This window comes from Trifolium pratense, linkage group LG1 (assembly GCF_020283565.1).
Source record: "Trifolium pratense cultivar HEN17-A07 linkage group LG1, ARS_RC_1.1, whole genome shotgun sequence".
Lineage (NCBI taxonomy): Eukaryota > Viridiplantae > Streptophyta > Magnoliopsida > Fabales > Fabaceae > Trifolium > Trifolium pratense.
In genome coordinates this window covers 42,562,021-42,589,249 of record NC_060059.1, presented here as the reverse complement: position 1 = coordinate 42,589,249, position 27,229 = coordinate 42,562,021, and the positions used below count along the sequence as shown (strand labels likewise).

General features: G+C 32.5%; 3 protein-coding genes across 4 annotated transcripts; 1 reads left to right on the top strand and 2 right to left on the bottom strand.

The window, feature by feature from the left end:
• The first annotated feature begins 654 nt into the window (after nucleotides 1–654).
• Nucleotides 655–6,002, top strand: LOC123913977. Its single transcript, XM_045964933.1, has 9 exons — nucleotides 655–1,080; nucleotides 1,761–1,973; nucleotides 2,151–2,231; nucleotides 2,540–2,710; nucleotides 3,345–3,446; nucleotides 3,526–3,602; nucleotides 3,700–3,856; nucleotides 4,528–4,609; nucleotides 5,708–6,002. Exons 1-9 carry the CDS (start codon nucleotides 922–924, stop codon nucleotides 5,833–5,835), a joined length of 1,170 nt encoding a protein of 389 aa, XP_045820889.1. The 5' UTR covers nucleotides 655–921; the 3' UTR covers nucleotides 5,836–6,002.
• A 166-nt stretch (nucleotides 6,003–6,168) lies between these two features.
• On the bottom strand, nucleotides 6,169–13,307 carry LOC123913965 (small RNA degrading nuclease 1). Of its 2 annotated transcripts, none has more exons than XM_045964912.1 (13): nucleotides 13,142–13,307; nucleotides 12,308–12,375; nucleotides 11,655–11,837; nucleotides 11,480–11,563; nucleotides 10,735–10,803; nucleotides 8,699–8,839; nucleotides 8,437–8,553; nucleotides 8,287–8,356; nucleotides 8,015–8,115; nucleotides 7,633–7,773; nucleotides 7,433–7,540; nucleotides 7,143–7,247; nucleotides 6,169–6,934 (listed from the first exon to the last, which is right to left on the bottom strand). In XM_045964912.1, the coding sequence occupies exons 2-13, from the start codon at nucleotides 12,338–12,340 to the stop codon at nucleotides 6,473–6,475; spliced, it is 1,614 nt and encodes a 537-aa protein (XP_045820868.1). In that variant the 5' UTR covers nucleotides 12,341–12,375; nucleotides 13,142–13,307; the 3' UTR covers nucleotides 6,169–6,472. The 2 variants fall into 2 exon arrangements, with proteins under 2 accessions (XP_045820868.1, XP_045820876.1); XM_045964920.1 differs by having other exon boundaries at nucleotides 7,433–7,536; nucleotides 7,629–7,773; nucleotides 13,142–13,295.
• A 1,292-nt stretch (nucleotides 13,308–14,599) lies between these two features.
• On the bottom strand, nucleotides 14,600–19,966 carry LOC123924564 (protein IQ-DOMAIN 32). The gene is made up of 6 exons (XM_045977514.1): nucleotides 19,666–19,966; nucleotides 18,481–18,813; nucleotides 18,078–18,269; nucleotides 17,616–17,696; nucleotides 15,730–17,518; nucleotides 14,600–14,929 (listed from the first exon to the last, which is right to left on the bottom strand). The coding sequence occupies exons 1-6, from the start codon at nucleotides 19,738–19,740 to the stop codon at nucleotides 14,910–14,912; spliced, it is 2,490 nt and encodes an 829-aa protein (XP_045833470.1). The 5' UTR covers nucleotides 19,741–19,966; the 3' UTR covers nucleotides 14,600–14,909.
• Between the last annotated feature and the right edge of the window lie 7,263 nt (nucleotides 19,967–27,229).

Here is a 27,229-nt window from a genome sequence, read left to right as displayed (position 1 = left end):
TCGATCATACGGGCTGCCACCTACCAGTTTGGCAGCATGAGACAGTCCCATTTGCGCATGGGTCATTTGAATGTTCAACTAGTTATACCATTTCTAATTTGACCACAAAAATTCCCTCGTCGATTACCATATCATTTCTAACCATGATGACTAAAGCATGCGGTAGAAACAATATGAGTAGTTGACGACGGATTATGTGATCATTTATCTGCAAAATGACAAAATAATAATGGAAGAAAAGTGGAGAGGTGAGTTAAGTGAGTGAGGAAGAAGGGTTTTAATAGAATTTTTGTTGCCTCCTGATTGACCAATGCCATATCATGGCCACATAAGTGGCTAATCAAAATTGACCACATTGCAAACATTTGTTGATACAAAAGACTTGACCACCGACCAGTCCGCTACTTAAGTAGCGGAAAATGTATGTAAGATTGATAATGGAAGGTGTTTTCAAAATTTTTCTAAAATTATATTTTTAATACGTCCACTACTCAAATAGCAGAATGATAAAATTATAAACAAACAGGGTGCACGAGAAGCATGCGGGGTGAAAAGAGAAATTTTCATTCTATCATGTAAGCCCAAAGTTTATTTTGACGAGTTAGCCCAGCTCAAAAAAAAAATAAATCCAGCTATAAAACAACACAGGAGAACAAAAGGGAAATACCGAAATCCGGGAAACCACTGTAACAACGCATACGCATGGAAAGAAGGGAAGGATGATCAATCTTGCAAGAGAAGAAAGAGTTTGTAATTACTCGAACTAGCTAGTTTGTTATAACCGTTTCCCGCCATTTTCCGCTCCCTTTTCTTCTATAAATATGTATCTTCTGAAAAACGGTTTCATTTTCCATTTTCCATTTTCTCTCTTCACACGAATTTTCACTCTGAATCCATTTTCTCTACTACTCTTCACTGAAAATGAGTATCCGAAAACTGAGTTACGAAGAATCACGGCCACTCTATTCGCTTCTCAATCAAGACCAGCGTCCACTCAATGAGATCCTCGCCGAGTTCGATTCAACCTTTCCTCAAGAACGCCGTTACGATCTCTGTTCATACCTTGTCAGGATTCTTAAGGTTATCTCTGCAATTTCAACTCGGTTTTACAATTTGTTACCTGATATTGTGTGAAAATTTGTGTCGAGTTACCTGATATTGTGAAAAATTGCGTTCGTGTTGAGTTACTCGATATTGTGAAATATTGTGTCGAGTTACCTGATATTGTGAAAAATCGTGTTCGTGTTGAGTTATTGTGAAAAATTGTGTTTAGTTACCTGATATTGTGGAGAATTGTGTTCGTGTTGAGTTACTTGATATTGTGAAAATTTGTGTAATTTGTGTTTAGTTACCTGATATTGTGAAAAATTGTGTTCCTGTTGAGTTACTTGATATTGTGAAAAATTGAGCCGAGTTACCTGATATTGTGAAAAATTTGTTCAAGTAATGTGTTATCGCATTAAGGTTTTAACTCACTATATTTGTGAGTTACCTGATATTGTGAAAAATTGTGTTGAGTTACATGAAATTGTGAAGAACTGTGTTCAAGTAATTGTGTTATTGCATTAAGGTGTTACATTGTGTTGAGTTAACTGATATTGTGAAAAATTGTGTTCTAGCGTTATCATGTTTCGAAAAAAGAAAAAAAAGTAATGGTGTTATTAAGGTTTTAATTAACTGTAATGTAATGGTGAGTTATGCATTAAGGTGTTAATTCACTGTAATTGTGGTCGAGTTAACTGAATTTTTTTTATGTGCAGGACAACAGGTTACTCAACACAACAGAGCGGTTAATTGGTTTTGCGCTTTTGATTGAGGCCTATTCGGCCAAGAAGTCAGGTTCAAATCCCTTCATAAACCTCATCAAACATGTAAGCTACTTTTTGCACTGCTACAACTGTTTTGCTCATCTGGTCGAGGGTTATTCATCTGTGAATTCAACCTCAAATCCATTCATAGATTTCATCAGAAGTGTAAGCTACTTTTTGTGCCACAACTGTTTCAATTTTTAATTTATTGTCTAAATCTTAGAAATTAGAAATTTTTTTAAATAACTGTTGCACTTGGATGAGACAAGGTTTCTTTTTTGAATTGTTCTAATGTATTTTTGGGATGTTTTTGCACTGACAAGTTTAATTTGTTGTTTACAGGCTTCCTATCATGAAGGGTCCAAAAATGTTGAGAAGGCATTTATTATGCACCTAATTGATGGCTCCCTTAATGACACAGAGGTTATATTCTATTTTATCGTCTTGAAAACACCATGATGGATAAGGAAATTTTTAGGCATTGTTATTAGGCATGCAAGTAAAGAAAGATTGATTAAGGTGTGCTTTATCTTTTGTAACTTTGGCGTGCCTTATTTCACCTTCAACATGCATATAAGTATTTGTTTTATGTTTGTATCAGTTATACATGGCATCGTGTGTTTGTCATTGGTGCACGCACTATGCTTCCTTTCTCTCACTTTTTCATTACATGTTTATCTTCTAGTGGTTTGCAGTTTCTTATATGTTTTTCTTTTCCTGGAGGACTGCAGTTTCTTAAACAGTCTGCATCAGATTATGTGACAAGATTTGAGCATCATGACCCTAATGATCGCAAGCTTTGGTGGGACTATGGTATGTGCATTGATACTGGTAGAAGGGCTGCATTAAGGAAATTGATTGCAAAAGCTCTAAATGAAGCTCTTACATCTCGACAACAAGAGGTGATTATTATTTTAAATTATTATATTATTATTATTATTATTATTATTATTATTATTATTATATGATATAAGAAGAAATTCTTCAAAAAGAAGATCAAAAGAACAAAGACACCCAATCTTTGTATATCTGTTGAGGAACTTGTGTATGCACCATATAATTTGTTTTCATGACATTTATTATATTACAAGTTGTTGATTTTCTTGTCAATATTTGAAATTTCTTACTTTTACATCATAAGCGTTATTTCACTTAAAGGCAGCCAAATCTGTCAATGCCATAGTGGCTCATGAGTAGCAGCAGAGCAATATAGGGAACATACATAGAACTGATTCTGAACATCCACCAACACACACATTTAAGGAAAATGTGAGACTTGTATTTAGCAACTTTGTGTAAAATGAGATTGTAAGATGGTCCACTGATTGATTTGTAAGGAAAACATTTCTTCTCTTTTTGATTGGGTTTCCAAGGAAATAATTTTCTTTCCTTAATATTATAGAATATAGATCATATGCTGTACAGATTCCGTAGCGCAATTTGCAACAAGTAGTATGGATAGTTATGTTTGTACCTTAACTTTTTTCTCAATCTTCATGAAAGAATAAGATGATTCTGATTTTTGCCCCAATTCAGGATTTCCTAGTGGCTCTTGCAAGGGATCCAGAGATTAGATATCACCGTGGACTTTTTGGTGAAACGATTTATCACTGTGGACTGACTCCAAGAAAGTTTCAGGTATGTGTTCTTGTGATCTTTTTCATGAATCATTAGCAAGTTAGGTTTTGATGTTTTGTTCTCATTTATTCTCTATCAGGAACTGGTGGAAAAAAATCCTCGAATTGCTGTTGAAATTCTTGCTAATCTGATAAAATCTCCTTACAAATCAGAAGAGTATGCATTTTAGTTTTACTCATATATGTGTATGCTTTTAGCTAATACCCAGTCACTATTACTTTCTTACTTTCTATTTGCTTATTTATGGATACAGATACCTGACAGCACTTTGCGATATGGGCTTGAATCTACATTCAATGGAAGTTATGAATGGGCTTATAACAGCAGTTGTACCAGAGTCAGAATTCTTTCAGTCAGAATACTTTCAGATGTACATAACTACTTGTATTTCATCCTGTATGAACTTCAAGGTACTTAACTCTGCCTTTTGCTGTAACATGTTTCAGATGTTATTTTTACAACTGTGTTGAGATTTGAAACATGTCCCTTGAGGTTACAAAGTCAAGTTCTTACTGTTGAGCTGACACCTTTTGGACAATAACATCTCCAGTTCAACACAACGTTCCTTGAACCAAGACTTAGATGCATCCTTATGGATGGAAAATACATGCATATCTGTCCATGATTTGTGCTTATATGTTATAATTGTGCTCTTACCTAAATCACCCCCATACGAGTATGGTAGTGTACATTGATGGTCTCCACTCCCGTCATAGTTTTCTACTGTTGGTTTGACCTTTAAGCGATCTCTTATTTCTAACATTTATGCAAGATCCTATGTTCAATATGTTATGGCTTATACTTATTTTCTATGTCATTTGAAAAGCTATAACCCAGTGAAAGTTATACCACCATTAAATATTTTTCAGTTTGAACTTATTTTTATGGCATTCAGTAAATTATTTTTCTTGCAGAACTGTTTCTTTCAAGTGGATAAATAAGTTTCATCTCATAATAAGTTTCATTTTGATTTTTGTTTTTTAAGTAAATAAGTTTCTATGCAATTTAAAGTTTAGTATCTGTACTATTGCTATTTTTGAAATCAACATCTAAGCCTTTTATTTTTTACCATGGCCCTTAGGATGATGAACCCATGCAGAACAGGCTTGTGAAACCTTTTTGTACTTTACTGACCGACCTGGTTCGGAAAAAAATTGTCAATGGTGAGTTGATCCTGTTTATCTTGAAGCTTGAAAACTATTGATTGTGAGGCATTTTCTATTTTGTATAAATTAGTGAACTTAGAGAGATGAGTGGTTGCATTTATGTTTATCATCACAATCATTGATGCAGACTACGGGGATAGATTTAACTGTATAGCTTAATTTGCATAATAATCTTATCTTGCTTGGTTTCTTTTAGGGATGGCAACGGGCGCCCACGGGTGCGGGTTTGAGTGATACCAAACCCACACCCGAAATCAACACCCAAACCCAAAACCAAACCCAAATCTGTTCGGGTGGCAAAACCACACCCACGCCCACACCCATTGGGTTCGGGTTTTTTACACCCAAACCCAAACCCACAACGCATTTTGTACTACTTTGCAAATTTAAGCAAAACAAGGTAAATTTAAGCAAAAACAATGGAATTTAAACATATTGTCAATCACTTAGCAAAAACATAGGTTTAAAATTACAAGGGAATTTAAAATTACAAAATAGTCTTTCAAAAAATTAAATTACAACTAAACCAAAATTAAGTTCTTCCAACTTTCAAGCAAAATTCAAACACAATTTTGGTTTGTGGTTTTTGAAAAACCTAATTTTACTTTCACACTTATATATATATATATATATATATATATATATATATATATATATATATATATATATATATATATATATATGTGGGGGTATTTAGGTAATTTTAACATGTTTCGGGTGGGTGTATGGGTTTCGGGTGTGGGTTTGAGTGATACCAAACCCACACCCATATTTTCGGGTGTCACCCAAACCCAAACCCAAACCCAGTCAATTTGGGTTTTGCCCGTTGACTTGGGTTTGGGTTCGGGTGGGTCTCACGGGTTTGGGTTTTTCTGCCATCCCTAGTTTCTTTTGTTGGTTGCTTTATTTGTTGTTTAATCCATATTTATTGATCTGTTTTGGCTAGTCTTCCTAATGTGTTTGCTTTGGATGTTTGCTAACAAATGATCTAATGTTACCTACTAAAGAATTAAGAAATGCAAAATATTTATTGATAACATTTATACTTCTTTTTTTACGCAATACATTTATACATCACTTATTTCCACATTGCAGTTGCAGCTATAAATGATGAAGTTAACGCGTTGTGCGGACAATTTGAAGAGGCCTCATTTTCACTAATGATGGAGTTGTTGGCGCCATCACTTGTTGCCTGGCTAAAAAATCATGAATTGCCCGGCTAAGATACTTTCTTTGTGTGATTGTTTGTTTTGTCATACAAACAAAACAAGTGTAACAGATTTGGCACTATGTTGTGATAAAGATTAACTTTGAATTTGCTTTCAAAATCTTAACCTTAACAATGCTACTCACATTTGAGATATACAATCCTTGTTCATTTGAAGAACACATGTGGTATTGTGTTGAGTTTATAGATTTCTAGATCTAACTAGTTCCAATGCCTTGGTTCAAGTCCAAAGTTACCAAAAATAAAATAAAGAGTAAACGTGATAAAAAAAACAAATTAAAACACAACTTTTACTTCTAAAAAATTACCCTAACCATAAACTACAACATTCTCAAACAAAGCCAACATAATAATAGATTGTATTTAGTCAACATTACTACATAAAACGTCTCAAACAATAATAGCTAGCGACAGAATCCTAATAAAAATACATCATTCAACTTTGCTCATCCTACAGGGCCAAAATTGTAAATTTGAATTGGTAAAAAAGAACATAACATACAGAGTACCAAAATTATAAGCTTCATCCAAATAGACAACCACAGTTTTATAAGAATCACATGAGAATAGCATGTCCTTGAATTTTTTTTTTATGGAATAATCTAACACCACATATTCCAGTGCCATGGTTACTATTTTTTAGGTTTTTGCCTTTGTTTTAAGCTTGATACCATTTTATGCAGAGTGGTGATTTCAAAGTCCTTTTTCCTTGTCTGTTCCTTCAATGATTCAATCTCCGATTCACGTTCTTTCAATTGTTGATTCAATGCTTCAATCTCTTTCAAGTGGGCATCCTTTACAATTTCAGGATCCACTTTTCTCAACTGTTCCTTCAATGAATCGATCTCCGACACACTTTCTTTCAATTGTTGATTCAGTGCTTCTATCTCTTTCAAGTAGCCCTTTTCAACTTCAGGATCCATTTTTAGTTTCTTGTTCTTGGGAACATCAACTGTCTCATCCTCTGGTAAATCTCTCTTAGATGGCATTTTTTTGTGGTGATCATCAATTCCCATTTCCCGAACATATACACTGACACTCATGCCCGTACTCAGCCGACATGTGACATTTTTCTGTAGACGCCCATTTGAATCCTACAGAGTAATACACATCACTGGTATGAGATTGATCAAAAGTGTACGCAGCATGCCAATATCCATTTTGTTGAACATTTATATGAGAAAAAATGGATTCAAGTATTGTGGTAGTGGATGGAATCCACATTTATGTATTTATTTCCCCCAGCTAAACAAGAAACGAATGCATCATTGAACATTGGTATATCGTGATTCATATAGGTACCTTTGATTGGCTGCCTTGGAGATTTTCATATGCATCATGTGCCTCTCGATGGTTCTTAAAGATCGCTAAGGCGGAATACTTATCTCCTTGATCATTCCTGGAAGGCTGCAACAAGTTTTACAATAAATCAGAACCCAAACAAGGAAAATAGCCCAATGACTGAATGTCAACAAGAGTATCAAATGATGAATTTAAAAACCACAAATTAAAGACATTCATGCATTTTAATTACTGATGAACCTTTTCCTCAAAACAATGGGATACTTATAGAACATTCTAATATACTATACCTTTCGCTCTATCGTGAAGTCTCCGGGAACAATTTCATGTAGTGCTTCAACGTTCATAGTGGTTGGAATTCTGTGAATAAACAGTTTCGCCATGTCACTTTCTGAAACCTAAAATGAGAGAACAGAAAATGGTGATGACAATAGTTACTAACCACCATAAGTATAATAACTACAAATAAAAAATGTATACAATAACTTACAGGCTCTTGAACCAATGTCAATGGAAATGGCTTATCAACACCATTGTTTATCTTTGCAAGAACAAGTTTCATTGTTGCACATGCATCATCTAGACAATCATGTGAAGCACCCTTTTTCCGAACTTCATAGCCCAACACAGACTGTTACAACAAACAGTGATAAGCCATAAATATTTGATTACTACATGCTGCATTTCTCTTTCACTTATCTTCCAGCGTAATGTGGTTGTGAGTTTGTATGGTGTAATATTTTAAAATACAAAGAGTACTCAAGCACAAATGCGCAATAAACAGTCTTCATTCAAATAACAGTTGTCTAAAGTAGATGGTGACTAATACAAATCATACTCTTTGCATTGAATGTAAATACTTTGCTACTTGCCTGACATAAACTATTCAAAGAAGGTCTCATGTGAATTGATCCATCCAAGGGTTGGAAGATATATGCAGTGTCGATCACTCTAACATAATCTAGCTTCAGCACTGCAAATGACTGCAATTAGTACATAAAAATGGAACCAACCAAACAAAATAGATCATTATATAAACTGTGTTCCACTGAAAAAGAATACAACAGAACTCATCCCCTACATATATACAGAAACTAGCAGTAGGTTAAAGGACACGGCCAAACAAAATGTTCATGACACTTACCACGTAGATCATTATGTAAACTGTGTCCCACTAATATAGTTCCATTGGATAACAACTTCTTCATCGATTTCTACAAAAGTACAACACACTTCTTCATTAAGCATGTGAAAGGATGACACAAGAAAACCATAAAATGAACCACAAAACTACCTGTATATCAGCTAAGGAGCAAGTCACTGTCTTTAGATCTTCAGAAGAGACACCAGTAATCTCTGTTTTGTAGTCTACGATTGCTTTCTCCGGTTTAACAAGTTTGTGTAGCTTGACCTGAAAAGTTCTGAAATTATCTATCTAGACCCCGAAAAGAATTCACTTTATGCAATTATATGGAAGCTGAACTTTTGGGCAGATAGAGAAGAAGGGGACTGATGAGAGTCACCAGGTAAAAGGAAGAACCGGCATAAATTATTACCTCTAAATTGTGATCTACAACACAGACTTTTACTAAGGCTTCATTCCCGTCTTCACAACGAACCATTTCACAATCAACAGCAACCATTGCAGTAGATCTTATCCCCTTGGCCTTTTTTTTAAGATTTATCACTAACCATCCCTTCATTTTCCACAACAAAAAAGCAACATAGATAATGGATAAGTGCCTTGTTTGACTAAGAATCCACTGAACCCATATATTTATAAACTGTAGCAGACCATCGCTAAATAGCAAACAGGTGTAAGGATAATAAAAATCTCAATTCCAAGCATCGAGAAATCAAGTTCAAGGACAGTAGCATATTGCAAAATAAAAACAAGCTCATGCTTTGAACACAGAGACTATAAATCCATACAAAACTACTCCCTCCATTCCGTATCTATTGATATTTAAGGAACACAGATCAAGAAATAATAAATTGTATATCTTTGGACTAAAATATCCAAATTTATTTTCCCACTTTCACTAATATTTGCTGTTAATTGCATTATAGATTTCTAAGTTCTCTCTCCTAACCAAGGCTATAGTTGAATGAAAGAAAGAAAAAAAAAATTAATTAGACATGGATTTCTAAAACATCAATAATTTTGAAAAGGAAAAAAAAAACTAATACATCAATAGATATGGAATTGAGGTTAGCAATAGAAGCACCAAAAATTTCTGAAAGCATTCCAGGGTTCGATAAATTTCATCCACAGCCAATGGCGGTGTTTTTTTTATATGTGCTCTGCAATAAAAAAGGTGCATATTGATGTGTTCATTTTATTTTACATTCCTTCTTATAATCTTATCCATGGACAACATTTATTAAAAGCATTAGCAATAGCACATGGACTCTGGGTAGTCAATCCCATGTAGTTGCCGACCCCAAAAGTGAGATAGCGTGATATCATATAACGTGATGACCGGTATTTGATAATTTTTGGAATAATTACATGAATAATACTATAAAACATATTTAATGTAAAATTAAAAAAAATAACTCAAAACTCATGAAATGTTCATAAATAGAAATAAAAAAAGTCTTGATCAAAACATACATTATATACCAACAAAACTCAAATGAGTGCTCTAGCATAGGAATAGAAAAATAAGGGAAATTAAAAAAAAGAGCAAACAGAGAAGAGAAAAAAGAGGAAACAATGGAGGGAATGAATATCAAAACAGTATAAAGAAAAGGGGAAACAGAGAATTAGAAAAAGAAAGAAGCAAACAATGGATGGTGGGCTGCACGGCAGCTTGAGTGGGCTGTGCAGCTGGCTCGCAGAATACAGAAGAGAAGTCTGAAGAAGATGACATTCTCGTCGCACTGGAGGAGTTCACAAGAAAGGGTAATAACAAAAGGAGTTAGGGGGTTACAAGTGCTAAAACCCCAAAAGACCTTGGCACGTTTTAAGGGTAATCTGGTGGTTTTCCAGCAAAAACACATTTGCGTTTCAAAAACACATACCACTCCGCACCATGTGGACCCATGAACACACACAGAACTGACCCATGAACACAAACAGAACGGCCACGACCTTAATACATGCCGAACAAGACCTCGCCACCAAGGCCAGTCACTGCACTACCACACTTCGGTGCATCACACCGTGAACTGCCGCTATGTGACTAATTTTATATATTGAAAGTTGATGCATCCATATAAACAAATAATTTAGATTTTCTGAACCATTTCATTTTCAACTTTCAAGCACTGAAAATATGAGCAGTAAAACATTGTTGCCATGATATTCATAAAAGAAAATAAGACCATGTCTTTTTTAAGGTCAACTTTTTTCGGTGTTATTTTCTGAAGCATTCTGTTAGATTATAATTCTATATATATAAAAAATATGTATCCTAAACTTCTACAGCCACTTCTTTGATGGCATCTTATCCTGGAACAGAATAAAAAGGCCAATGTACATAGCAGTTCACATGTAAGCAGTGTATAAGTTCAACGACGACTAGTTAGCATGTTTTAATGCACGTAGGTTGACCAGAAAATTTGAAAACAGAAAATCATAACAAACCTCATCAATAGATGGCAGTGAATAATCCCGTGGATACCTAGGGTGCTGGAGAGTTACTTGGACTAGCCTCTGTGCTGCCAACATCTTAAGGTTAGAAAAATATAGTAGGATCAAACAATAAAAGCAAAAGATTAATTAAAGATTTTTTAACTAATTGACTTCAAAAATCGTGTAAACCGCATTATCAGTCACAAAATGTAATAGGAAGCACAAAAAACCATTGGCAGAAGAAAGTAATATTAGAAGCTGTCTTTGCTAAAGATATTATGTATCAGGCCATTATAAGTTGTAGTCTCTTGAACTTTAGGTTCTATATTCAAATTGTTGCAGCAACAAGATATATTCAACTTGCAAGTCAACTATTATATGGCAGGAAAGCAACAATTTGTAAAATAATAACAATGGAACTAGTAATTTTAAAAATAACGCGCAGGTAAATAGTAATGAAAAAAGAGACTACCATTATAAATTTAATAAAAAAAATGTTGAGTTGCTTAAGCAGAAAATAGTAAAGGAAGAAAGTCATAGACACATGCAGCCGCTTTAAAGCGAAGGAAAATAAGTTCTTAAAAAACTACAAAAAGAAAACAAAAAGCTTATTGATATTTGAGTCAGAACTGGTAAAATCTAGAAATATATATTAATTACTGGTACTATAACTGGTAAAATCTAGAAGAGAAGGTTTAAGTGCAAAAACTATGCTTATATCCAGCAGAACAGTCATTATGATTCTATGAAAACATACCTGCTCGGGGGAATCATGAGATCTATCTTTCAGTCTCTCTAACGTGTATTGATTTGAATGATGCCGCATGATATTACCAAAAAACTGAGCACAAGAAGAGAATAGATAAGACTCATCACGACGACTATCAACTTCTAGTTTAGGAAAGGATATAAATACAATGAAAATTCGTTACCTTCAAATCATCATCCTTTGAGAATGTCTTTAGAAATGCAGCCAAATCCTCATGGGACCTCTTTGATGGATCACTCATACCTGCCCCAAATTTTTTATCATGACTGTTCAAGAATTCTTTCCAGTCTCCCATTGTACCCTTCATGCCTTTCCTTTGTGCCAATTTTACAATATCAACCAACACCTAAGCACATGAAAGTATTAGTTTGTTGGGGTTGAGGAATAAGAATGACGGAAAAACAAAAGACTAACAAAGGTGTAAGATTCCGCTCATCTAAACCAGCAGGTGTATATATCTCAAATCTCAGAACTAATTAATGTAAGTCAAGAAACAAATTTATTAAATCCTTATTGTCCTTTACTATATACTCAAATTTTTCTACTGAGACATAAATTTCCACAAAAAAAAAATTTGAATCTTGATTTGCAACTAATCCTCCTTTTTGTTACTATCGCCTATCTATAACTTAAATGTTTTTCCACTTACAATGTCAACGGTAAACCAAAAGATAGGCATTACAAAACATGTTCATCTTGAAACACTCATCATGACTAAAGTTCAATCAGCGATGTAATGGGATGCATTTTGCAACCAAATAGAACAACTAAGCAATGAAAGAAAGAAAAAAACACATAGTAGGTGAAGAAAGTTACCTTCTTTTCTGCAGTGTCTATCTTGTCATCCATTTCGGTCGGATTAAGGAATAGTTGCACAGAAAAACCTGATTATCCATGTAACAAAATTGTTAATATCAGTAAGTTTTAACCCATCATTAAATTATAGAGTAAGCAATCAATTTACTCCCTAAACTACCCCACTCTCTCACCAATCTAGTCCCTAAACTATTAAAAGAAACTAAAAGGTCCCTAAACTATACTCACATCCAACTATTCACCACAATTTAAATCATAATTCATTCATTCATTACATAAACCAAACCTTAATCCATCAAAAGAACCAACTAAATTACAATCCATAGTTAATGACTTAAGTCAAAATTCATCCCAAAAAACTATATTCATCATAAATCTTTTTTTTGAAGAAGCTAGATTAGGCCACCCAAATTGGCACTAGAGATAATCGAACTTGAGACCTTAAGGAGTAGCACACTCTCATGTCCCGAGTCAATACCACCAGACCAACCATATTCATCATAAATCATAATTTCATAACAGGAAAATGGCCATTGCAAAGAGGTGAATTATATTTTAGGGTTTACAGAGAGTGAGTAATTTAACAGAATGATTAAATTGGTGACTTTTCTTAAAAAATTCAAATTACTACCGCATATATTATTCAGAAATTGAAATCAAAATCTTTATAAAGTTGCAAAGTGAATATGTTCTAGTTAAGAAAATTTACAATGTTAAGGTTCATCAAGTGTACAATACAAATAAATACATAATGAATTCAATAACATAGAACAATATAAATTGCTTTGTGGTGCGTTGCCGCGGCGAAGCATTAGAGTTAAGAGAGTTTCTCACTGTTTATAGCGGCCGACGAAAAAGTCCGGCGGCGTTTTCCGAGCAGTTGAGTTGAGTGCGAGTCGACTGATACAGATGCAAAGCGGGAAACGCGGCTGAGGTTTTGTTGTTAGGGTTTTAACTGTTAAAAATGTGTTTACATTTGTGTTTAGTGAAAGATGATGACGGCTTATAATAAAATGACCAAAATTATTTATTTTTGCAAAAAAAAAATTAAGATTTTTTAAATGGCTAAACTTTATTAATAGCGCAACTGAGCGCAAGATAAACTCATACAACAACCAACAAAATTATGATTTTATTTATCTTTTGCAAAAAAAGAAGCATATTAGGTTCTCGGTTACCATAATATTGATACAAAATTTTCACCATTAATGATGATTAATCTCCTTCAAGGAATTTGCGTGACACACAAGGTGGATTATCCCTTTCCAATTAAAATTTTTCATACGCATGAACCAAAAATCGAACCTCTGACTACTTATTTAGGGAAACTTTTACCACTTGAATTAATTCATCGGTATATATTAGGTTCTCTATTAAAAAAAAGAGAGAGAGAAGAAATATATTAGGTTGAAAAATTAAAATTATCTCCTTCAAATATACAAGTTCACCACTAGGACGGGTAAATTATGGAGAAGTTATATATTTTATCAATTTTTTAAAAAATAAAATTATATGTCAATGAAAAAGAACACCATTTTAAAATTATAAAATATATATTTTAAAAGTATTATATTGTTTTCACGGTGTATTTTTTTTGGGTCTATATGTATTTTTTTTGTTAACTAAAAGGTTATGGTCACCGAACACATTACAAAAATATTTTGATTTGACCTTTAATTCAATGAAATGAAAAAGAAATGCAATTTTCCCAATAGGATGTTAAATAGATTGTTTTCGAGATATATGTTGTTTGCATCTTCCCAATTTGCATACATTGCCATAGCTTGAAGAATTTATGAAAAATTTGAGCTTTGAAGTTTTTTTTTTTCTTTCTAAATTCGACACTATTGTCATGTTCCATTAGCTTCTGCTTGAGATTATGATTACCCTTCAAACTAATGTTAGAGTAGAGAAGTGTCTATAAAGAAATACTCAATACTTCCTGCATGTTTAGTTTCCTTTTGTTGATGATGAATTGTGCGGAATAGACAAAGCTTTGATATATGTCTCTTGAGAAATTGAATTTGTACACTCAATTATAATGCATTGTCAATTAATATTGTAATAAACAATTCTGTTCGTCTTGTGCAGAGAGGTAGTTTTTTATTAATAATACATTTGCCGTTCAAAAAAAAACCACAGCCACTGCCACTGCCACTGCAGAAGCCTTACCAAGCACCAATTTCAATTAAGTCAGTTACTAAGTCGTGCTATTGTGTGGTTACTGCAGTTATCTTACGATGAATATGAATACGCATTGTATATTCAGCTTATTTAAAATCAGACAAAACCTATGAAAAATATATAGATGGTTTCAAACAAACAAACAATCATCTTTAACAAACACAACAAAAGTGACATCACAAGCAGAATTAGCCTGGAACTTACACAATGGTACCAGAATGAGAGTGTGACACAACAATAATGTACAAAAATAAGCCTCTCACACAAACACACCCACTTTCTAGTTATAGTCTTTGTATATATGTCTGTCACAACCAAACTCAAGCAATAAATAAATTTTGGAGTTGGGAATGGGAGAAAAAGAATACAATTGTTATCGGAGGAGCCAATGCGACCGCACTTGGGCTGCAGTGTCGATTCACCTCTGCCATTTTCTCTCTGAAATAAGCATAAATCAAGTTGTAAGTGATATGATACAACTCATTGAACAGGAAATCACTTGTGCACGTATTAATCCTTATAAAAACATCTTTGCCGGTTTGGTTTCTAATATATAGGAAACGTTACTACTGGTCTTTGTTATCTTGATTTTAGAATCTATATTATTTGATCCATTTGGAATTAGTCTCTCTAATATATGGACCATATTGATTTTGGTCCTTGAAAGATTATATGAAATTTCATATTGTAGGGAATAATTCCAATTAGATCAATACTTACAGGGAAAAAAACCAAACAATGAGGACCAAAAGCAACTCTTTCGATATTCCAGAGACTAAAACCAACAAGAATTTTCATAGGGACTAAAAAGTAGTGTATTATGGGGATTAAAAAGTTATTTAGGCCTATTAATGGTATAGCAAAGTCGAAAATATTAAGTGCTAACATGACACAAAATATCCTGTCCAAAGTAAGCTTCCAACTTTTATTACATTAACACGGGAATTATCAGTTATGACATTGAGAAACATAAAGTTGATCCTAGAAAGATATTTCCCATAGGCCATAACAAACTAGTCTCTAAGAACATAACTAAATTAACATCACATTTCATGTCGCACATTAAATTAGTCCTTGTCGAAAGAAACATGGCATTAGTTTTTATATATGGGTCAATTTTTTTGTATATAACTGGCGGACCAATGTGATGTCAAGTATCATAAGAAGACTACTCTAAAGTAATAAGAAAATTTTTGGTATGATAAATTTAAAAACCTAAAATAGAAAGTAATCTTTACCGGTTGAACCATTGCCCTTTGTGCCTTGCTGAGCTGGAGATATTGATTGTTCGACACGTGGAGAACCCTGCTTACCAGTTGCACCAGGCAAGGAATGTCTCTTCTTAATGTGAACGTCAGGGTCATGTACATCTGGACTTGATCTTGGAGAGGAATTTGCATTTATCTTGGCCCTAGCAGATTGTGTAGCTTGCATGAAACGGGGAAGAGAATTATTGCTACTACTATTATCTCTAGTAGGCTCTTGATCAGTCTGGTCAGGTTTTATTGAGCCAAATGAATTGCGTCTCTTTCCATTCAGCTGATCCTTAGGCAATTGTTCTCTACTACCTCTTGAGCCTGAATCGTGATTCGCATTCGCAGGAGACTTGTTACCAACAGCCACTCTTGAGCCTGAATCGTTATTTGAATTTGCAGGAGACTTGTTACCCATAGACAGTGCCCTACGTTTACCACTTGATCCAGTCTTGTTTACTTTATTAGGTTTCACCGAAACCTGACTTGAAGGGGTTCCTTGAGACTCGGGTATTGTCATATAGCTTCCTGGTGAAGCTGACAACTTAAAATCTGGTAGAACAGTCTCGGTGTTTTCTCTCAACATGTCAGATGCATTTACCTCAGGCTCAACAGAAGGCTCTTTGAAGTTCTCAGGCACCACTGAATCAACAATATTTCCACTGGAGTCGTTAACAGTTTCTAATCGATCAGAATCGGAGATAGGCAAGTTAGAAGCCGGAGTATTGGCTCCGACACCATAATCAATATTGTTTTCAGGATTAACTATCCCTTCTACTAAATCTTTGGCATCGTGCTCGCTCTCCAAAGTCTCTGATCTGTCAGGTGAATCAAGAGTTGAAGAAATAGAGAGTACAGTTTCAGGATCACCAATTCTAGAAGGATAGGGAGTAGAATTCTCAGATGAGATGAACTCTTTTGATATATATGCAGTATCTGCTTGTGATTCAACTGATACATCCTGATCGAACAAAGAACTTGGCCTACCCAAATTCACATTTGAACTCAGCTCTTCAAATTTTGATTGAGCGGCAATAAATGCTGGATTGCTTAACTTCCTTGATACATATGCAACTTTCTTTCCCTCGGTCTCTAGTTGGTCTGAGGTAAATGCTTTTACTGGTTGTTTGCACTGTTCACTGTCACTTTCTGGTCTCTGAGGAGAACCAGGCTCCCGTGGAACACTTGCATTTGAACCGAACAATTCCTTTTCAAAAGAATCAGTTGTCTTGGAGGCTATTTTGGCACCACGTGAATGTTTGAGCTGTTCATCGTCCATTTCTGGATTCTGAGGAGAACTGGGTTCTTGTGGAACACTTGCATTTGAATCCAAAATTTCCTTTTGAAAAGATTCACTTTTTGTATCGAAAAAAGATTCACTTTTATTGGAGGATACTCTAGCACCAATTGAAAGCATCTTTTCGGGATGAGCCTCTTCCAAGTTATTGTTTATAAGAGAAGATGTAGAGGGGTTTCTTTCAAAGTATGAGTTGCTATCCTCATAAGTAGCGGTCTTCTCTTCATCCTCAGATGGTATAGGTGAATCAGCTAACTGAAGAATAACTTGAGACGGAGTATCTGTTTCCAATTGAGATACACGAGTGCTATCTTTGGTTTCATCTGATTGTTCTGACACACAGATTGGCTTTTTATTCTCTGTAGAATCTATTGCTGGAACAGACATCCATCTCTCCAACCATTTCCAAGCAGAATCGCCTTTAGAAGGATTACATTTGACATGGATAGGTTTGTCTTTTGGTGTTGATTCCAGAAGCTTTAATGGACCGAAACAACAGAATATTTAGTATGAATGAACAAACAGATGACATTAAACAGGTAAAACAAACAATGTGTTAAGTTGTTAACTGTACCTGACGAGCAAACTTATTGCTGAGAAGCTTTTCCACAGAAGTGTGCTTCAAATTTGATTTGTCCGTGTCATGCTCGTTATCCTAAACCATGGTAAAAAAATAAACGACACATTAAGAGTATGGCTTGCGGCGCATATTATCTAACAATACTGCAAATGCAATAACAAATCTCTTTCTCTTCAATGAAAACATTATTGTAATCTCAGAATAGACTCAAAATAATGCAGTAAGGTGTATCAAGAAATCCAAACATTGAAACATTTTGCGTGACTGTTATTTCCAGCTTAAATACTGGAGCTTAAGTTTGAGAAGTGCACATATCAACTTAACACTTCCAGGATTTGAAAGTTTGGTAACTCTACAGTTCTATCATGTAATAAGTAGCTACTGTGCAACCAACCGTTGAATTGATTGTACTCGTGCATGATATTTGATAATAAACAATTTCAAATAAAAAAATACCAAAGTTTTTGAGTAATCATTTTTGCCATCTGATTGTGACTTCTGAGCATGTCGTGCTCGTACAAGGAGCTGCATTTTAACAATAGCTTGAACACATCGCAATGTTCCTACAGCGTGCCTTCTGACCAAGTGACCTCGAACAGCAGCTTGCAACTTCACTACATTCTTACTCTTCAGAAGTGCTCTCTGAGCCTGAAACAAACATGAACAAAACATTTATAAAACGACAATTACTGTTTTTTTTCTTACAAGATTCTGGATCAGCTATGAAGCACGGGTAATGACAATAACGCGTCGACACTGATAACAATTTGAGAAAATAGAATTGTTGAAGTGTCGGACACGCATTCCGTTTGAAGTATCGGTGCTACATAGGATCAGAAAACCTTAGAGAAAAACATACCAAATATGCTCTAATGGAAGTCTGGACGATTATCACCGCAGATTCTGGTGGATTGACATCCGCTTTACCCTCAGCTTCAGTGACAATTTTTTCTGAAATCTCTGAGTATGCATTGGAGGATAACTGAGGCTTCTCGTCAGAGAAATCTGTCGTACAAATCTTTTCAACGACATTAGGTTCAGCTGGAGATTGAAAATTAGTACTTGTATATTCCGGAATCTCCTTATTTGCCAAAGACGTCGTCTCTGTTGTTATAACAGTATTGCTAAGCACACGATGCCTTGCAGATCTCTTCCGGAAACTCCAACCACGTTTATCATTAGAATCCTTGACCTGGAACATCATTAAATAAAAATCAAACTTGATTACGAAAATAAATATTTCCTAAATCGATCAGGTTATTAATGCCATAATGTTCAAAGAAATCGCAATCAATATTTCACTTATTCAACAAAACTTACTACAGTGCAATGTACAAAACTTAATACAGTAAAACGCCTAATTTCATGGATCTCGGTTCGACATCGTACAAGTAACTAAGTTCAAATCAACTAAGCATGAAAAAGAAAAACACTACTGCAGCAGTAAATTGTGCAACTTACATCAGAAGTCACATCTCATTGGCCTAAAGATGTTACTAATCCATACTCATGAACTTAATTTACTTCAATTATTATGTGAAAAATAATAATTAATTCCCAAAAATCAGATCAAGTAACACTTTCCAGCATTATGGAATAGTGATTTTCAAAATAAACAAGAAAATTGTACAATTAAAATCAAACAATGAAAATGAATTTTAGAGATCCTCAATAGTTCCATAATATCCATCACTAATCCTAAGATCAAAGATCACAAAGTAATTAAAAAATCCAAAAAATAAATAAAAATAGAAGCATTAGTTTTCCTTTTCAATTTTTCTCCAAACAACACTTTATAGCTATTCAATTATCCAAACGTAACTTCAAAATGAATGAAATCGAAGATATAAATCCAAAAATAGAAATCGGAACAACAAATTAAACCATCAATGCAAGAATAAAGAAGCATAACAATACAACAAACAAGTTCGTTACATCAAAAGAACAAAAACAACTTCAGATCACAGAAAAACAAAAACAAAAATACAAATCAGAAACTGTGAAAAACACATTCTAGTAAAAACCTCCTCGGAAACAAATTCACCTCTGAAACAACTTGTTTGTTAGAAGAATCACCACCACCGCATATTAACCTTAAGCATGAGTTAGATTTCACCATAGCTGTGTGTGTGTTTTTCACACTCTCTTGTTTTGTTTTGTTAGTGTGCGAACAAAACAAAGAAGAACACACACATATGCAGTTACCGTATGTGTTGGAAAATGTAAGAATAAGAAAAGGTAAGTTTAAAAACTACGGACCTTAAAATACTCCTTCAATTTAGCTTAATGCTTTGCTTTCAAGTCCGTCTTCCTTATATTTTCAAAAACTAAACTTTATCTTCTTTGTCAAAAAAAAATATTGAAATTATTTTATTCCTTAAATATAGCCATTTTTTACTTGAAAGTGGTAGTGACATTAATATTTCTGTATTAATTTTTTTTTTGACTAATTGTATGATACTATTGTTTTCTTTGGTTTATCACATCACATGTTTCTTACATGGAAGATAAAATTCAACAAAAAAATAATTTGGAAGATGATTTTGTCACGGTCAAATATTAAATGTGTCCACGTAATTTAACTATAATTTGAATTTTAGGCGAGTGTTAACATGGGTTGTGAATCAATGTAAAAAAAATTATCAAAAATTTTAATAATTGTCTGACAATAGTTTTAAGAAATAAAATTTAAGAGTTTTATATTTTTTACGGCTTAATTGGTGATCTAATTGAAAATAGTTCAATATCATAAGCATATATTTGTTTATCGTTATTTTAATCAAACTGGTATTAATTAAATCGTATTCTCAATTACCAAAATTATAAAAATTGTTCTCCACTAAATCTAAATGACATCTATTATCGTTGATTTTTTTAACATTTTTATCGATATGGTCCATTGTGAACCATGTTCACATTAGAATTTATCTCGAATCTTATCGTTGGTAAAAGAATTTAATCATTTTCGTTATAACTGTTTTTTTACTAGATCATTATAGCAGTATTGGTTACTAGCGGGTCAGGCAGGCGCAGATTGTGCTTGTATGTGTCTAACTTATGTCCAAAAAAATATATGTCTTATGTTATGGTAAGTTTGTTAATAAAAAATTGTTGCTGGTAAAAAAAATATGTGCGTTATGTTATGGTGCGTTTGTTAATAAAATATTTTTGTTGCTACTTAAAATAATCAAGGGTATTGTTGATATTATGAAAAGTCCACACCAAAACTCATGTATCCTCTTTATATATAGTAAGTATAGATATAAAATAGATAAGAAGGATTTATATTTATATCATTTTTTTTTTACTAAATATGGATTTTTTATAAAAGTAATTATAAGTATTTGATAAATAAATAATTAACGCAATTAGAAATATGAAGAATATCCTCTATAAAATAAAATAAAAAAAAGACAAAATATTCTGTCAACTCGAGTCTTATATAGTAGTACTCCCTTCGTCCCAAAATAATTGTCACATTTTACTACTGCACACTTGTCAATGCATAATTTTGATCATTAATATTTTTAGTTGTGTATTATTAAAAATTATGAAAATTTGATATTTTGATAGTACTCATCGAAACAAATCTAACAAGATCTCATATGCTAATATTTATCTTTATACATTAGTAAAAAAATATGATCAAAGTAGCTTGTATGAATATTACACACAGTCAAATTGTGACAATAATTTTGAGACGGATGGAGTATTATTTAAGGATGAAAATACCACTGGTCTTTTTAATACTCTCGTTGTTATTTTTTGGTTGGAAAGAATGTACTCATTGTTATTATTAAATAAAATTTTGTAAATTTTAAATTATAAAATGAACTAAATTGTGTATTGCTAATATTGTGCTATATTTTTAAAAGTATCTTTCTTTTTAGCTGTAAGTACTAGAACTAATAATGTTTACCTTTGTGTTATGTTAGATTAAAAATGGAAATTACTCATGACTTGTTGATTTTTGAGAAATTGAGAATGGTGTATTGCCCTTTGCTTTTCTTGCTAGAGTGCATTTGCAAGAGAAACTCACTCTTAAAGAAGTAAAGATATCTTCTTCTTTTTAAAGGAAAGATATGTACTACATTTATGCTTTGCACATGTTGTTGTACCTGTTTAATCAATTATTCTAATCTAAGATAAGCATTACTTAGATTTTATTAAATTTTACTACAACTTAATGCTATTTTTTCTTAACGAACTACTACTACAACTTAATACTGACTACTACTTTGGTTTTTTTTTTTTGAACTTTTTGTTGAGAGCACTACTTTGGTTTTTCTTATAATAGAATACAATATTAGTCAAAAAAAATTATGAATCATATATGTGCCGCTCATCATGTCCGCCGTAAAGATGTTCTCATTTTTTTGGTTGAATGTTCTCAATATATAGTTAGAATGTTATAAAGATGATGAAAAGTTACAAATTATGTCAACAGCAAATCAAATTATTTGGAATCTAAAAGTGCATGAGACAATTCAAAAAGTGATTGTAATCAATTATATAAGTGTAAAAAATATTTTAAGATATATTATATCATATTTATAGCTAGTCTTCTTGTAACCCAAAAAATATTTATAGCTAGTCTTCTTTTTTCACCAAATCATATTAATACTCTTAAAAATATGATTATTATTGATTTTCTTAGAATTGAGTATTAGTTCTAATTCATCCTTACAAAGTTACAAGGCTTTGATATCCCAAACAAACGGTGATTGTGGTGTTCTAACTCTAAGTATCAAGATTTGAGACTGAGCTCAAATCTGCAGCATTGCGTTTTAGAGATACCATCTATATATAATACTTTGTTTTAAAATATTATCCGCTTTAAATTTTATGTGAACTGTGTAGGTTGTCTTCTAAAAAAATGTCTTACTAAATTAAAGAATATAGATATTATATGAATTATTATTCATCTCAATTTTGAGACAATATGAGAATTTTAAATATACCAAGAAAGGGACCAAAATTATTACTACTAAATATACGTTTTGATGGAGAATTGAATATTATTTTACAAAATACTTTAATTATATTCAACCTTACATAGTTACGTATAAAAGTATTTTTGTTTAATTTAGAAGAAAATAAAAATAGATGCATGTTCCTCAGCTTGTGGCATTACAGAGGTTTCCATCAATCAGAGAAACAATCAACTAATTTGCTGACAACTATTTTGTCCTCAACCCCCTCCAAACGTGGCCTGTCACATGGCCTCTGCAATATACTACTATTACTATGTTTGAGATTAGATTAGTGCTAAATGTTGCACTATTTAGTGTTGATGCTTATATAAGCAACAAAGAAAAAAAACTAATATGCATAGTTACTGAATGGTTATTTTTTAACTTATCCAAACTCCCAATCTCGTTACCACTAAATCAAATTTAGTAACTTAACAATTTTAATATTTAATTTGGTGTTCAAAAATTGATTTAGTAGGAATCTTTATTCTAAACCATTTTGGTTCAAGGGAGCAACGAATCGGAAAGTCTTTTAAACCAATAAGTCTCTTTAAAATTAGGCATGACAATGAGGCGGGTGGGGACGGATTTTGCCCTCCCCAAATCCAAACTCATAAAGTTTGGGTTTCCCCAAACTCATCCCAAATTCGAGCGGGGATAAAAAGTATAACCCCAAACTCATATTCAACGGGGATCGGGTATCCAACGGATTTCGGGTATCCCCGTTACGCCTCTTTTCACATGAATTTAGATTGTATTTTAGTATTTTTTTATTAAAAAAAATGTTAAATGTCCAAAATTATCTTTTCTCACCAATATTTTTTTAAATAAAGAAAAGAAATAGAGAAAATGGTTTGTTTAATACTCAAATTAAAAATTAAAAATAAACATATGAATGTAATTTACGATATTATTTAAGTATTTCTAATTTAAAATAGGTGAAATCTAATTTTTAGTATATGCGAAGAAATTGTTTAAGCATTTCTAATTTAAAAGAATGAAATCTAATTTTTAGTATAATTGTTTAAACATATGAATGTAATTTAATAATGCTAAAAATAACTCTTTGAGCCACACTTTTTAATTTTAGTTAAAAATAATGTGTTCCACAAAAATATATGAAACCAACATAGTAATTTAGTAGAGTAGAATGCATATAAATTTTAACCCATAGTATATACTCTGATAAATAAATTGTTCTTTCATAGTACTATTAATCAAGCATGTGCTTTCCAAAATTAGTAATTAATCTGGCATCTCAATGTCCCTCCTTAACACTTGAGGTAAATGTCTAGAAGTAGTGTATGCAAAACCCTAATAAAAAGTACATTAACCAATGATCATTGATCAGTCTAGTGTTTAAATATTTCAATTATAAAAAAGAGAAAAACGTGTGTTCAAATCTTAGTCGAGACATAGTTTAAAAAATGTCTTATCAAATCAAATTAATTCTAAATGTTATCTTATCTTCTTCCATTGGATTACCTAACTTCCTTTTTGGTAGCATTAGCATCTCAGTGAAAGCAAAAAGTCCCCATCATCAGAAAAGCACGCACAATTTACTTACTAGTAGTTTTTACTATTTTGCTTTGAGTAAAGGAAAAAAAGTTTAGTATGATCTTACGTTAATTAATTTAATTAATAAAATTACTAAAAGAAAAAAAAGTCATTGATGATGTTTTGTCTCACATTTATGTATCAAAATAAACAGTTACCTAACTTTTTTCAAAACAAAATATTCTTACTAATTTACTCTAATTTCTTTATATTAATCATCTGATATTTAGGTGAGAAGACTCGATAACTCAAAGTTCAGTTGTAATATAAATAAAGTGTAACTAAAAATTATTTCCCTTTAAATTGAACTTAGGTTCTTTAGAACAATTCGTCTTAAAAGAATTCATTAACCACTTGAGATTGGTAATTAATCGATTAATTTACACTGGATTTTGTGAAAACAAATATTCTTACTAATTCCGCTTGTTTATTTATTTCAGCTCAGCAATCAAATGGCATTTAGGTACAACGGCACATGACTAGCCAACCATTTAAATCAAATTTAATAGTACTAAGTCTTTAGGGTATATGGTGGAACCACATGTCACGTCACATGGGAACTAAATTCAACCAGTCATATGATTGCTCTTTCGGAATTTGGATTAGGTGTATTCGAATTTTTCGTACAGTCACTTTATAGTCGTTCAATCATGATCGAATGATTTAAATAAATATGGTAATAAAATAGTTTTTAAATTATATCGTCTGATCTTGATCAGACGGCTATAAAGTGACCGACTGCACGGAAAATTTGACTTCACGAAATCCGGTCCCTGTTCTTTCCTCAGATAATTTCACCTATATTTATTATAAAAAATTGAAGCAATATCTTGCCCACAATATGTCGAAGGTTTTGTATGATATTTAATAATAAAGGTTAATGCATTGCTGGGGTCATAACTAGATGGTATGAATGTGTCACATAGAACAAAAAAGTCAATTATTATCACTTAATTTCTCTTTGGAAAATTATTTGATCCCACCGTTGGTAGTAGTTGGATGAGGTTACCAAATCCTTGAGAGGTTAGTATTTAGTAATAATGTTGATGGTGGCTCAGTGGTCACAACTTTTGAATCTTTCTCATATTTGAATTCAATACTTTTTTTTTTTTTTATGTCAAACAGTCACAAATTCACCTTGCAATATCATACCAAGAGGGCTAATACAAATAATTTAAAGGCTCTCAACTAATTTAAAAAAATACAATAGATACAAAAATATTCATAATCATATATTCACAAATATTACATTAGTTTGGTGGTTAAATTCTTTGTCCAAAAACTTGTTATCCTACGTTCGAATTTCCTGAGAAAAAAAAATGCTTTAATTAATAAAACAAGAACCAAATTATGCTTTAATTAATAAAACAAAAACCACAAGTGTTGAACAATAGTCACCTTCATAAACGTACAACACAAGAACCACCAAAATAATTGATAAAATAGCATCCCTCAACATAACCCTTGTGTGTTTCCTATTTTATTTTTTGAGCCCTAAAAAATTAACGGCTCAGCTTCATAGAGCTGGAAGTACATGTTGTGGGTCGCGTCTGCGTACCAACTAAGTTATCTCAATAGAACATACTCTCTCCGTACCACAATATATATATATATATATATATATATATATATATATATATATATATATATATATATATATATATATATATATATATATATCACTTTGGCATTTTTACGCATATTAAGAAATGTAATTAATGTTGTATGAAAAAAAGAAATTATGGGTTAGTTTATATAATTATCCTTAATTAATTGTATGAGAAAGATAAATTGAAGAATTGAAAGAAGAGAATAATAAATAATTAAGGGCATAATAGAAAAAATAAATTCAATGCTTCATTGATTTTGTAAAATTACATATAATTTGGTACAAACTTTTTCTTCAAAATGACATCTAATTTGGTACGGAGGGAGTAGTTCAATACATTTTAATGTCTCGAAACTTCTTTTTTGTTGTTTTCATTGTTTTAATATAGTATACTTTTTACATGAGTGTTAAATCACTCTCTTCTAAACACTCTTTCTAACACTCACTCTCTAATTGGTTGAAATAAATGCAATGATCCATTTAGTATGATGAAAAGAAAATGAGAGGAAAAAAAATTACACAATAGATTCTAAGTGTCTTATTTTAAAATTATGTCTCACGTAAAAAGTGGTGATATCTATACAAATTTCACACAATTAAAAAATGAATGATAGAAAGAATAGTGATAGTACTCCTCTACTTCTTAATGCCCATTTGTTGGGTTCAACCGATTTTCAGATGTAGTGGGCTTAGTGGATATAAGTTTGGAAAATTTCTCATCCCACCTACCCACTTTCTCACCACACCCCTGGAAATTCCATTTTTGCCCTTGGTCAAAAAAATCGGAACGCGTTTTCCGAATTTTTTTTGCCTTCAAAAACAACTTCGGAATGTGTTTTCCGAATTTTTTCCAAATTTGAACTAAAAAAATTCGGAAAACGCGTTCCGAATTTTTTGACCAAGGGCAAAAATGGAAATTTCAGGGGTGTGGTGAGAAAGTGGGTAGTGGGATGAGAAATTTTCATAAGTCTGTCTAAGAATCATGGAAATGGGCTAAAAGATTAAAATGATTGTTTTCTATATCAAACTTTGGGGCTTGTTACCCCCACCCCCTTTTTTGTCATTCCCACCCCTTTCTCTCTTTCTTAATTTGCTTTCTTTCACTTATTTATTTCTCCATTTTAAACATTATTATTATCTCCTCTATTTTCTCTAATTTTTGTCTAAATCACCATATTTTCCTCAATACACCAAACACGTAATATATTTCCTCTCGATAGTTCTCACAATTATTGTCCATTATGGATGAATACAAGAAATTGTCCATGCCATGACTACATTCTAAAATAAGAGAGAATGGACCATTGGGTTTACGTTACGTATGAAAATTTGTGTCATTGGAATCTTTCATTTCCATTATGCTCACTATATGTGTACTACTAGTAATGACAACATTTGTTTGGTTTAGATTTTTTAGGGTCTCGTGGAATAATTCTGACAACAAAAACAAATTCAATAGATTTGAAAAC